At 38.9% G+C, this 14,316-nt stretch overlaps 2 protein-coding genes across 4 annotated transcripts in view; one reads left to right on the forward strand and one right to left on the reverse strand.

Moving 5' to 3' along the window:
- ngfra (nerve growth factor receptor a (TNFR superfamily, member 16)) overlaps nucleotides 1-14,316 on the reverse strand; it is a 50,816-nt gene that overhangs the window by 35,056 nt on the left and 1,444 nt on the right. For all 3 annotated transcript variants that reach the window (XM_017461254.3, XM_053675528.1, XM_053675526.1), the window contains exon 2: nucleotides 9,224-9,386. In XM_017461254.3, coding sequence (XP_017316743.1) covers nucleotides 9,224-9,386 — 163 coding nt within the window. The remainder of the gene's footprint in view (nucleotides 1-9,223; nucleotides 9,387-14,316) is intronic.
- The window catches only part of selenow2a (selenoprotein W, 2a), an 84,092-nt gene that overhangs the window by 27,479 nt on the left and 42,297 nt on the right, over nucleotides 1-14,316 (forward strand). The gene's annotated exons all lie outside the window — the stretch shown is intronic.

Genomic DNA, 14,316 nt, shown 5'->3' on the forward strand with positions numbered 1-14,316 from the left:
TCAACAGAAACTTAAATAAATGCTTTCAGTAACTCTCAGTACATTTGGTGTGAACATGTCTACTCACCTCTTACAGTCATTTTTTTTCTAGTTTGAATGCTGGAAACATAAAAAAAAAATGATAAAGATGGAGGGTGGAAGTCCATTTTGATGGACTACAATCAAGTTGGGAAGGTCAGCCTGGCTGATTAGCTCAGTTGCTATTAGCTGCTCCATTAGCATTTTGTAAAACATTACATTACATTACAGCATTTGGCGGACACCCTTATCCAGAGCTACTTACAATTATCTCATTTATACAACTGAGCAGTTGAGGGTTAAGGGTCTTGCTCGAAGGCCGAACAGTGGCAACTTGTCAGTGCTGGGATTTGAACGCACAATCTCACTTCCGATCAGAAGTCCAACGTCTTAACCACTGAGCTACAACCTCCCTAAAACAATTGTTATGTCTTCAATGAAGAAAAAAATGCATCTTCTTCCAAGATATACGGATTGGTTGACTGCAGAAGGGATTTCCCCATAGTTGTATGGCACATTTCTGTAATACATGCTGGGTAGTACAGGTTGGAAGGCTGGTACAGTGGCAATCCTGAGCATGGGTTACTGTCTATGAGGAGTTTTGCTAACTTACCCCTAGGTCCCCTTCAATGGACTGGCGTCCTATTCAACGTGTATTCCTGCCTCATACCCAGTGTTCCTGAAATAGACTCCTGATCTACCCTGACCAGGATAAAGTGCTTCCTCGTGATCGATGAATAAATGAATGAACGAATGAATGCTGGATAGTGGTAGGCTTTTTGATACTCTAAGCATAAGCACAATTTCAGCCGCCAAACAAATACTCTCCACTTCTGATACCCGTCTCCCATGAAAACCCACTATTCTAAATGCCGCACATATATAGCACTTTTATCCAAAGCGCTTTACACTGTGTCTCACTCACCCATTCACACACCAATGGTAGCAGAGGTGCCATGCAATGCACTAACTTGCCATTGGGAGCAACTTGGGGTTCAGTGTCTTGCCCAAGGACACTGCATGTGGAGTCATGCAGGCCGGGAATCAAACCACCAACCCTACAATTAGTGAACAACGCGCTCTACCAACTGAGCCACAGCCACCATATTCTAATACCACAGTATTCATATCTTCATTCACTCTGTATTATTACTTAGTATATGTTCCTTGGCTAGCTAATGAACCACTAGAACTACTTGCACTCTTCTGTTTGCTTTTGTTTGATCAGTTGTTGACTGTATAGGTGCATTGAATTATATCAGAAAACATGAATCTCCATCGATTGAACTACATCCATTGACAAATTCACCCTAGGTAGGCAGAATTGGCATGCAATGCTCTCATACCTTATATATAACTAACCAAATGTTTGGTTTGTGCGCATATCCTCTACGATTGCCTCAGTTTCTGGTTATCGTAGTACCAGGACAGTGGTGGACAAAAACACAACAATGAGATATGGTGCAATAGAATCGTACATAACACTCCAAACAACACAGTAACTTTTGTATGCAGAATGCTCTTTAGCCGTTAATTAAGCCATTTGTTATAGAGAAATAGCTATTTATAATATGCCTTGTTAGGTCCTGGATTGGGTCTCACAGAGAAACTGCACCATGCAAACAAATAAACCCCTTCATTGGTTTTGCTTGATTAGGGAAAAATGCCTGATTCTTATTTGAAACAGGCCTTCTCCGGTATTCATTTCACTAATACAGGCTGTCTAAATGATCCCATGGCTTGTGAATGGAGGCTATTATGAACCAACATCACACATGCAAAAAGCACAAACACATCCAGGCAGTTTGTTAGCAAAATTCTATTTTTACCCCGAGGTTTAAAATGCGTCACATCGACGTGAGACACCCGGAAGGGCCTATTTACACTGAATAACCAGGGCAACACATTGATGGTAGCCATTACATCCAAACATCTGTACATGCCATGAAGCAGAAGGCTGCAAGCTGCTACACAAGAGAGGGGGTGTGTGGAACGATACGGACAACAAATATGCCCTTTCATCATGCGCCACACATAGCTACAATATCGAAAGCCCTACTTGTGGTGCAAATACAATGCCAGCTGCCCTCAAACCATACTAGTGGGAGAAGACTTTGCCCATACTCACATAAACATATTCACAGTTAGTGCTGACCAATTAAAACTGAGATCAGACTGGTCTGTCTGCTTGCTTCACATATGGACAAGGAAAACTAGGTTCTAGTGTGCTACAAAACTGTCTAGTCAGCTAATAACACACCCAACCCATCTCTTTCTCTTCATGTATCCCACTCTCTTTCATTAATTATGAATGGGTCGCTACAACATCTTACAGTTTTCGGGCTCTGACAGATCAGCACTCTCAGCTCTACAAACTAGCATTCACTTTATCACTCTGACCTACATATGACACATAGCATGCTTTTATAGTGCAAGTACTCTACTTGTGTTCTACTTGTGCTCACACTTGTGTTCAAAACTTCATGCTCAAAGAAATGTAGAAATTTTTCGCTTCCTATCCAAATAACAATAATGCTAGAACTATATATTCTAAGATCCTGGTTTGTTTCCCACCGCACTGCCAGGACAGTGACATTAACAGCACATACAGACATTTGAACAAGTCCTGATAATGAGTGTACATTGTAAAATGGTGTGTTAATTGCCTTTATTATTTTGATTGCAGTAGATTGCTCTCATGAGTAGAGTTAATAGACTGACTTTTGGCCTATGACCTAGCGCAATATGAACCAGAAGGATCTAGATGGACAAAGTAATTTAACCAAAAGCATTTTAACTGCTTGCAATTGCAGTTGTTTGCAATTACATGCACTTGGGCAAGTTTACTTGCAATCACAATCATTACCTTTAAAAAAAAAAAAGTCCAATTATTTCTGAAACAAATTACAAAAAAAATTGAACAGGAATAGGAGGTAAGATGTAAAAATGGTAGAAAAAATCATCTGCTAATCTGTTAGTGCGAGTATCAATGTAATTGGTTAGTTTTTAAGTACTCTGAAGTCAATCTGGGTCAACCCTTAAAGTTTCGATGTCAGGGGTATCCAATCTTCTCCGGAAAGGGCCGGTGTGGGTGCACGTGTTCCAACCAAACAGAAGCCACACCTGAGTCTATTGAAAGCCAAGATCAACTGATTAAACAGGTGGAATCAGGTGTGGCTCCTGCTTGATTGGAATGAAAACCCACACCCACACCGGCCTTTTGTGGATAAGATTAGACACCACTGCTCTATGTAGAACCCTGCAACAGAGTGTTTCCCTAGCAGAAAGGAAAATCATTTTGTTCGCTAAGAAAACTTAATTATCTAGTGATAATTGGATACTGCCCGCACCTATATTTATGTGAAATTACTTTTTAAGTTTTAGAGAAAAGTGGGATTTTGAGAATAATTTAATCTGTCCCGGCTAGGTCTAACTTTTTGACATCATGCTGGGAAAGTAAAAAACAATAAACTACTTTGATGTTTTGATCAATGATAGATAGGACCTTTTGTGTTAAGCATTACATATATTTAAAATTGCTTTCTTATAATTTAGGTTTGAATGTGTATGCATGGCACTCTGCATTGGACTAACATCCCATCCAGAGTGTGGTCCTGCATCAAGCCCAGTGATCCTCGAATAGACTTAGGATTCAGTGAACCTGACCAAGATTAAGCGTTTAATGGAAATGAATGAAAACTCTCTGTCTCTTATTCTCTCACATGGATAAAATATGTAACAGGCAAACATCCCTGGTCACAGTTTTATCTCTCACCTGTCTGTAAATGCCTCATTAAATAAACGTGCTTTTGCCAAATTCTCACCATTACTAATCAGCTGGAGTTCCAGACTGTAAGACCTTGTTGGTGTGAAAGAGCTGCTGTACTGAACACCTTCATTTCCACTTCATTAGGTAAGTACAAAGTGTGACTGTAAACACAGACTCAAGCACAACTGGGAGGAGGTTTTGTTCAGTCTTTAGACAAGTTAAATGTGCCAATAATGATATCTGCTTAGGGAACATTGAGTGTCTGCTTAGGGAACAGAGAGAGAGAGAGCGAGACAGAGTGGACAGATACATTTTTCAGTATCTGCTGATAACTGCAGGAGGACAAGGCATGTGTGTATGTGTCTATGCATGTGAAAATAAGTTTGTTTTTTAAATATATATATATATATATATATATATATATATATATATATATATATATATATATATATATATATATATATATATATATATATATATATATAACCAACTTTTCTGTAATATTAAATTGCATCACCTTTCAAAATGCCAAGATTTATTTTTATATAATTTATATTGCTTTCCATATCTGTCTCACACACACACAGTATACACATATACACACACACACACACACACACACGCACACACACACACACACACACACACACACACATATATATAGATAGATATATAGTTATATATAGATAGTTTGATAGATAGATAGATATATTAATGTATATATTATATTCTTATATATATATATATATATATATATATATATATATATAAGCTCTACATCTGCTATGAATAGAATTTTGCTGTCATGCTTGGGTCTGCTTGTCCCTTTAGAGGACAACTCTAACTGAGACTAATCTAGACTAAGGAATCTAACTGATGAAACATTTCTATCCTGGTGCTATGGCCTTCACAACCACCAGATTTCAACCAATTGAACAACTATGGCAGATTTTGGAGCAATGTGTTAGACAGCGCTCTTCATCATCATGATCAGAAAACATCTACTGTGGGAATATCTTATGGAAGAATGATGTTCTTCACTCCAGTATAGTTCGGAAAAAGAAAACTTGTAAAATCTATGTCAAGGCACAGTGAAGCTGTTCTAGCAGCTCAAAGTGGAACCAACACATTACAATTCAATTCAATTATATTTGTAAAGCATTTCTAACAATAATTGTCACAAAGCAGCTTTAAAGAAATTTGGATATACTGTACATCTAGATCACTAATTAGCGAGGCAGAGGCGATGTTGGCAAGGAAAAACTCCCTGAGAAGACATGAGGAAGAAACCTTGAGAGGAACCTGACTCAAAAGGGAACCCATCGTCATCTGGGTGATGCCGAATAGTGCTTTATAAATCCTTACTCTAATCAAATTAAACAGTATCAAATGTGTTGGAAGGATATGAGAGTCATGGTATTACTGATTACTAAAGCAGGTCTTCCAACTTTTTTTAGGAAGTGCAAACTTTATTATTATTTATGCAGAAAGTCAGAAGAGGCAAGAGGCCTTAAAGGAAGCCTTGTTTTTGGCTTCCTATATTAAGTCTGCTTTGTGAATTATTGCCACTGAAACTGATATGCTCATAGGTTTGGACTCACATCTGTTCAGTGCATCCTAGTGTTTTAACTTTTATTATAAATTCTGATTACCTGTGGTTGTTATATTTGAATAAAATTAGCTAAAATCATATTTAAAAAAAATTACTGTTACAACACATATGTATTTCCACCTCACACGGAGGTATACGATTACCATGCAGGCTTGAATTAGATTACCATACAAACTGAATGGTTAGCCTAAATTTCACTAAAAAGACTACAGGTGACCGCCTTCGCCCTGTGTGTACGGAGTTTACATGTTCTCCCCGTGCTTTGGGGTTTCCTCTGGGTAGTCCGGTTTCCTCCTCCAGTCCATAGACATGCATTATAGGCTGATTGTCATTTCCTATTTGACCATAGTGTGTGAATGTGCGCCCGATTGTGCCATGCAATGGGCTGGCACCCCATCCAGGGTGTCCCCCGCCTTGTACCCCAAGTTCTGTAGGCTCATCAGCGACCCTATGTAGGATAAGCAGCATGGAAAATGGATGGATGGACTATGGCTGCAGATAAAGAAATATTTGCACTAGGTAGTTTATCCCAAGTCTTCTTTTTAAGTCTGCATTCACACTAGCACTGTATGGAGCACTTTTGTAGAGAGCATGTTGCCAGTGCTACTATAAAAAAAGTGACTCACAACAACACCATTTCCACTGAGTTCTATGATAAGTACAGCACATTACACCAGGATTACAGTAATTACAATCTTGCAAAGTGTCCACGTGTTCGTGTCATAACTCATAATTACCACTTGGTCAGTCGGAATTTTCTGACAGTGTTTGTACATGACACTGTGTAACATCTAATTACAAACCAACATGACGGAAAAAAATGGCAATGACTTCAAGACACTTAAATGCAGTGGAGAGTGTAATGTCAGGAATTGACTCCGTTTAACTCGGTACATACGCTATCTATTTATAGCTCATTTATTATCATGTTTTGAATGTCCTCATACTCATCCTAATAAATGTTTGCCATAGAAAAGTCTAACCACTGAGAAGATGCCCAAGTGAGCACAAAGATGTCAAAAAGATGCATAAAAAAGTTTTTGATGATGTGGCCAAAGTTAACCACTAACATCTTTTTATAACCCAATTAAAGCCATGCTGGCCCAGTGTTGGATTTCCATGAGCATCTTTGATCAGTGCTCACTGGGTGAACAGCTTTGAGTAGAACCTCCTAAAGTGTTATCTGGTAATCGCCATAATTCCAAGACAACATGATAACACTGTTATATCCACCAGGTAGTTGCTCTAACAAACAGAAGAAGCTGTATTTTGGCTATACTGATAGAGTGATTGTGATTGACAAATTACTTATGAGTGTGACTCTGAAATTTTTATAATTCTGCATAAATATGACCTAAAACATCATCAGATTTTCACATAAGGCCTAAAAGTAGACAAAGAGAACCCAATTAAACAAAAAGTTTTTCTTATACTTGGACATTTACTTATTGAGAAAAAAATATCCAATATTACATATCTGTAAGTGGCAAAAGTAAGTGAACCTCTAGGATTAGCAGTTAATTTGAAGGTGAAATTTGTCAGGTGTTTTCAATCAATGGCGTGAGTGAACAAACATGTTTTGATCTCTCAGAACCTGTTTGTGGAAGTGTATCATGGCACAAACAAAGGAGATTTTTGAGGACCTCAAAATAAGAGTTGTTGATGCTCATTGGGCTGCAAAAAGGTAACAAAAGCATCTCTAAAGAGTTTGGACTCCACCAATCCACAGTCAGACAGACTGTATTCAAAAGGAGGAGATTCAAGACCATTGTTACCTTCCCCATGAGTGGTTGACCAGCAACGATCACTCCAAGAGCAAGATGTGTAATTGTTCAAGAGACCATAAAGGAAGCCAGGGTAACATCTAAGCATATAACGGCCACTCTCACATTGGCGAATTTTAATGTTCATGAGTCCACCATCAGGAGAAAACTGAACAACAATGATGTGCATGGCAGGGTTGCAAGGAGAAAGTCATTGCTCTCCAAAATAAACATTGCTACCAGTCTGAATTTGCTAAAGATCACATGGACAAGCCAGAAGGATTTTGGAAAAATGTTTTGTGGATGGATGAGATCAAAATAGAATTTTTTGGTTTAAATGGAAAGCGTTATGTTTGGAGAAAGGACAACACAGCATTCCAACGTAAGAAGCTTATCCCATGTGTGAAACATGGTAGTGGTAGTATCATCCTTTGGGCCAGTTTTGCTGCATCTGGGCCAGGATGATTTGCCATCATTGATGGAACAATGGATTCTGAATTATTCCAGTGAATTCTAAAGGAAAATGAACTGAATCTGAAGAAAAAGTGGGCCATGCAGCAAGACAATGCAGGAAGACAACATCCCAGAGTTGAAGCTGTTCTGTACTGAGGATTGGGCTAAAATTCCTCCGAGCCGATGTGCAGGACTGATCAACAGTTACCACAAACTTTTAGTTATTGCTGCACAAGGGGGTCACACCAGATACTGAATGCAAAGGTTCACATACTTTTGCCACTCACAGATATGTATTATTGGATCATTTTACTCAGTAAATATGTGACCAAGTATAATATTTAATATAATACTTTTGTCTTATTTGTTTCATTGGGTTCTCTTTATCTACTTTTAATCTGATGATATTTTAGGTCATTTTCTAAAGGGTAATTCTAAATTTCCAAGCTCCACTGTATATGCTACATTAAAGCTAAGAAAAAGGAGTTCCCTTTTCATGTAGCCTTGACTCTCAGAGAACTATTTAAATGCCTTTTTACTAAAAGTACAAAAAAAAAAATGTCTGCCTGAAATCACATTCATGGCAAGTTATTGACCCATTCACAGAAGATCCAAGGAACGTGGAAAAACATTAGCTAAGGCTAACTAGTAAGAAAGTTTATTCCTCATCTCTTTAGTTACCTAGCATGATAATAACTGACAAACCAAACTAGCTGCCTTGATAAATACAAAGTGTATTCAGCAGCAGATAGATTCATACTTGCTCACATCGGTTACTTTAGAGATAAGATTTGTTAGGAATTTAGATGAACCCCTTGAAGCTATCTGAAGTTAAATCTCACCTTATGACTTTATAAATACAGTATATCCTGACAACAAAAAATATTGTTATTATTAATATTTGGAATAAAACTTTAATCATATTACGGATTGGGTGTTAGGATAAGTGTCTCCACCCTAAACCTGAATGTTCCACCGTTTAAAATGGTCATATTTCTTTCTTCATATGAATCACTCCACACCCATTGTGCTGCAAAAAAAAAAAAAAAAAACCAAGTGAGCTGTCTTGGGACTGCTATTTAAAGCCTTTGTGCTGTTTTTATCTTATTCATCGATCCAATTGTTTCAGGTGCACAGAGAGCCCTATTTAGTCCCTGGTTGTTCTCTTTACATTATATCAGGAATTTATTACAGAAGAGGACAAAGTGAAGATTTCTTTATTATGACAGTGAGTAAATATACAAGAACATGCCCAACCTACTTGACATTGTCTTCACAGTAAATGTGTCAGCAGATTCTATAGAAAGCATCCCAACTCAACCACACATTATCTTTCCAAGCATCGTATCAATTAACAGCACAAAAACTGGCATCAGGCATCAGGTAGGAGATCCTCCAGGACACGGTGCACTGGCCAGAAAAATGCTCCTAATGAAAGTAATCAGACACCGCGTATGCTGTTAACTGCAGCCTCACACACACATCAAAGAGGCTGCATGAAGCCACATAATGACTGCTTTTCACCCTGTGTGTGTGTGTGTGTGTGTGTGTGTGTGTGTGTGTGTGTATGTGTGTGTGTGTGTGTGTGTGTTTGCAGTATGTACTTACTGTCAAGGCACTGGCCACACTCGGTTTGAGTATCTCCACACGGGGTGATTACACCCTCCCCCGGTGGACACTCTATGCAGCATTCACCACCGCTGGTGTAGTGACCAGAAGCACATACGTCTTCCTGGGGAAATTCTAATGTAGAGCCACACGCTACTGCCACCTACGGAGACACAAACACAGACACACACATACAGTGTTCATCATTTCATCACACTTGAGCTTTTCTCATTTTGCTTAATGTCAGCACTATTGATAGAGATGACTAATATTGCTCTTTAAAGGAATACTCATCTCTCTTCACTGTGCATATCTGCAGCATGTATGTGATTACCACAAACAATATTTTGACTCGTTTCCAGTACTGAGGAAAGAACAGAACATTTCAAACGCACTTATAATGGAAGTCTAACGGCAGCTGTTGAATTCCATCAATAAACCTTTAAAATATGGAGCTACTATATATAATGAACATTTAACGCCACAAGTTTTACACTGTTCACACTAGCAAGCAACAAGTCACACATGTTGCGTGTAGTTTCTCTCTAGTGGGTGTGTATAGACTGTATCTACTGTTCTCGCTTGTGCCCGTGGATTATCCAGCTTTTCTCTTCTTTTTTTTTTTTAGTTCTGATGAATAACTGTAGTAGCTACTATATGTATAGATTCTAAAGCTAACTAGTTAAACACAAAAGAAATAATGCACTAATCAGCTAGGCTTTGTGCTAGCTTCATTGACAGATTAGCAAAGCATGCAAACTATACTAGCTCCATATACTCATAGCAAACAGAAAATGGAAACAAGTTGCAAGTAGGAACTAAAGTTGTGAGTGGGAAAGTGAAGAAACACTGGACCACATAGATTGGTCAAAAGCAGTGGTCACCAACCCACTTCCTTGAGATCAACCTTAATGCAGGTTTCATCTGAAACCAAAATCGAACACACCTGTTTTAGTTGATCAAGAACTTCTTAAGGCAATGATTGGATGGTCAGGTGGGCATGATTATGGTTGGAGCTAAAGTCTTCAGGAAGGTAGATCTCCAGGAATAGACTTGGTGACCACTGGTCAATAGATTGGTCTAATGAAAATCCCAATTAAATTTTTTTCTTTATTTGGTCAAATTTCCACCCATTAGCCAACTGCCCTGTGCATCCTCCAAGACATGTGGAGCCAGCCAACCACATATTTCCAAACTGATGCTCATGCTCAGAGGAAAGTGCTATCTACCTTCTTCCACATACAACGTACACAATTTTACAGATAGCTGTGATTGGCTAGTGTGACTATGATTGACAGAAAAGAGAGTGGATGCCTTCCTTCCCATCCAGAGGACAAATTTTCTTTCTTTTCTTCTGGCCATTCATCGCTGTCACATTGAAAGCTCAGATGATTGAGTGTCACTTTGTGTCACTTTGTCGCTTGCTGGTGTGAAAATAAGGTTAAGGTCTTAGGATGACGCACCAAAAATGTTACCAAAAGCTGTTTTCTTTATGTAGTTTTATCCCACTTTCCAACTCGAGCAATACAGTAAAAGTACTTCCAGCTACACACATTTTCTCTCTCTATGGTATTTGTGTGATCGGCTGGAAACTGAGGCACTCCGTTGACTCCATTAGTGACCACAGTGTTTTTTTTTCTCTAAAAAAAAAAAAAGCTATCCCTTCTCTGAAAGAACGTTTTAACATATTTATATATTTTATTTCTATTTAAAGTGTTTGCTTTGTATCTAACTCTGAGTGAAGAATTCATGAAAATGAAAAATATGCATTTCTAATTAATATTTATTGTTTGCTGTTCAACAATTGCCGTAAGACTTCCATTACAAGCATATTGTGCATAAACAGGTTTCCTTCCTTAATCAGTACAGAGGTGTATAGTACAGGAAAACATAGAAATTACTCTGTGTGATGCCTGAACACAGCTGCAGATGTGGTGGATGGAGCAGTGGAGTATTCCTTTAACTTGTACTTATTGATTTGATTTATCTCAAGGCCTTCATTACACATCAGAGGTAATAAAAGGACAGGATTAAAAAGACATCACACTTTAACACACAAATACCAAAAGTGAGCACCCATGTCCTCTCATTTTGTGGAAACTCCCTAACTCCACAGAATAAGTGGACTGTAAGTTCTTTAACTCCTCTGAGGGAACAGAGGCTTTTAAGAGCTGAACTGGAGCCCATGGAGTGGACTTTACTGCACCGCTCGGTCCATAAATTAGGGTGTGTGAAGGAGGGATGTCACACAGTTTTGCTTGCAGCTGTTTCCGTTGCACTCGTCAGAGAATACAGCCTTAATAGGCCACACACTGATACTTTCTATAAGTACAGTATATGCTATAGTCCCCAAGACAATTCTTAACCCTGCTGTTAGCAGATACGTGTGAAAATGATCATCCAGTGATTTGAATACTTTTGGAAGTCTAACATAATAGTCTGTACAGGAGTTTTTTTGTGATTGTTCCAGCCAAAATATTTGATTTTGCTGTGGCCTTTTAATGCTTTTTTTTTTTTGTGGAAAACTACTTGAACTACTTGAAAACTTCCTTGAAAATCCTGGAGGGACTGACATAATCACTCTGACACACTCTCCTCAATTAGAACCTCCTGAGAAAGTGTGTGCATGTGTGTATAGCGCGTATTTGTATAAGTCCAGGGTTTGCTCAAGACAACTGTGCACAGTGTGTCTTCATGATTGACAGTTAAGACTGTGTCCACCGACCATGTGCTGGATGATTGAGGGCACTCCACACACACACAAACACACACACACACACACACACACACACACACACACACACACACACACACACACACATGCTTTCATTTACACACACACAATCCTAAGGTTAAAAAAAATAAATAATACAAACACGTGCACATATACATTGCCTGAACTTTCCTTTTAGCGTTGCCTGATTTTTTTTTTTATTAATTAATTTTACTCCCTCCATCTTATTCTTTGAAAATACACACATCTACTATACATATGCATTTACACATTTACATATGGAAAAAGATTTAAAATGATACATATATAAACACAAACTGTTTTTGATACAAACAAAATTTCTCCCTGGCATAAGAACTAAGGTTGATTGCATAAGAAGCAGAATAAGGAAGCAATTTTCAAGACCCTATGAAAGAAAAGCTTCTATAATTTGTACTTCTCTGCCGTCAGAAATGTTTTGTATATTTTCCCCTCTCTCTCTCTCTCTCTCTCTCTCTCTCTCTCTCTCTCTCTCTCTCTCTCTCTCTCTCTCTCCTGGCTCTTTTTCAATACATGCACCTCACTATTGACAGACTTCTCTCTCCCTCCATCCCTCCTTTCTCTTCTGCCCCCACACTCCTCTTCCCACCCCCACTTTCTTTCAGAAGCAGATGCCCAGGCACAGGGACCAATTTAGCACCCTCATTTACTCTCTTCTTTGCTCCCCCCCCCTCCCTCTTTTCCTGCTTCCATCTTCTTAATTTGATTCAGTTCAGTTGCTGACAAACCCTTGTCTTGTTACGAATCTTCCAGAGCTTTGTCTAATGTACTATATGTATGACTAATCAAGCAGATATTCTTCTGTACCTTACCATTGTCTGTCTCTCTTTGTGTCAAAACACGCACATTGTTTAACGGTCTTAAGAGTCTTTCACTGACTTGTGCGTCACAGTATCTCAGTGATGCTTTGCTTATTCTTAAGCCTAACGCCTAACTGTAACTTCAGCACCCAAAAGACTGACCACTGGGCTGATTTAGGTTTTCAAATAAATGCATGCAGCAGATAGACCTGACTGTGGGTGAAAACCCTGCACAAACGTGGTGTGAGTATACCGCACTAAACAATGAGACTGCATCAATACCCTTTGCTGATCAGCTCTATCCTGTCAAGCTGTTCATTTTGCAGTAAAGCCCACCGTGCGCACACACACGCACACACACACGCACACACACACTCCCCATGGGGACTTCTTCAGTTACGCCGTGCGGGATCAGGTTTAGCTGATCCAGAGCTGAGCACACTACAGCTTTTTGAATCGTGAATGACTGAATAAAAAACGAATCCAACACTGCACAAGAGTTTCAGAGCACAGTTCCGCCACTTGTATCTGAGTGCACATGCTATACAAAAGAGTGATATACACTTACTTTCACACAGCTGAAGCAGCACTCTTAACACTATGCAAAGGAAGTTAAAAAAAGGTGTGCTACACAGCAAAATCCCCAGTGTTGATTTAACACCCAGAGTCTTGAATGCACACCCTACAGTGTTTATATAAGTCCATTGGACACAAATGAACACAGTGGGTGTAAATTCAACACTAGGGATTTTACTGTGTAGTTAACGACTTACGATCACGTAACTAGTTAGGTTAAGCTGATGAAACAGGCCTCTAAATATATTCGGGTCTCAGTAGATGATTATATGGAGCGCGCGCGCACCTCTGCCATGCAGAGATGCTGCGCGCGCGCCGCGTGGTTCAAATCAGTGCACTGGTTTATGTTAACAGCGACAACACTTCTTGACCCCGCTAATGTTAAATATCACCGCCATCCGCACATACCCCTACTGTACAAGGAAGAGCATTGGCACTGAGCACAGTGATGTGGAAAACATCAACACGCAGGACTTGTCTGGTAGGAGAGTCTACAAGACATCAACTTGGTATGGACCATAAAATAATGTTGAGGCACCCAACTCAATATAAAACTAAAAATAAAAAATAAAAAAAAGGTCTTTTGTTCAGTCTTAATTGAGTCAGTTGCACTGGCATTGAGCACGACGACGTGTAAAACATCTTTAAGCAGAAAAAAAAACCGACTTGTCTGGTAGGAGGTTCTACAAGACATCTAACCTGGTATGGAACAAAATTGCATGTTGATGAACCTGGACCAACTTTATCAAACTCAAAAAAGACCAAAGTCTTAATTGAGTCAGTTTACAACATGATTATAAAATGGGATTAAAGGACCTGTCCCCAGAGCCGTGGTCTCATATAACCTGCTTGTTTACTTTCCCTGCTTGAACATGATTTTGTTTTTGTTTTGTTTTTTGTGTGTGCGTCATCCAGAAGAATATAGCCTAAGCGTTATCAAATTA

Source organism: Ictalurus punctatus, chromosome 2 (assembly GCF_001660625.3).
Source record: "Ictalurus punctatus breed USDA103 chromosome 2, Coco_2.0, whole genome shotgun sequence".
Taxonomy (NCBI): Eukaryota; Metazoa; Chordata; class Actinopteri; order Siluriformes; family Ictaluridae; genus Ictalurus; species Ictalurus punctatus.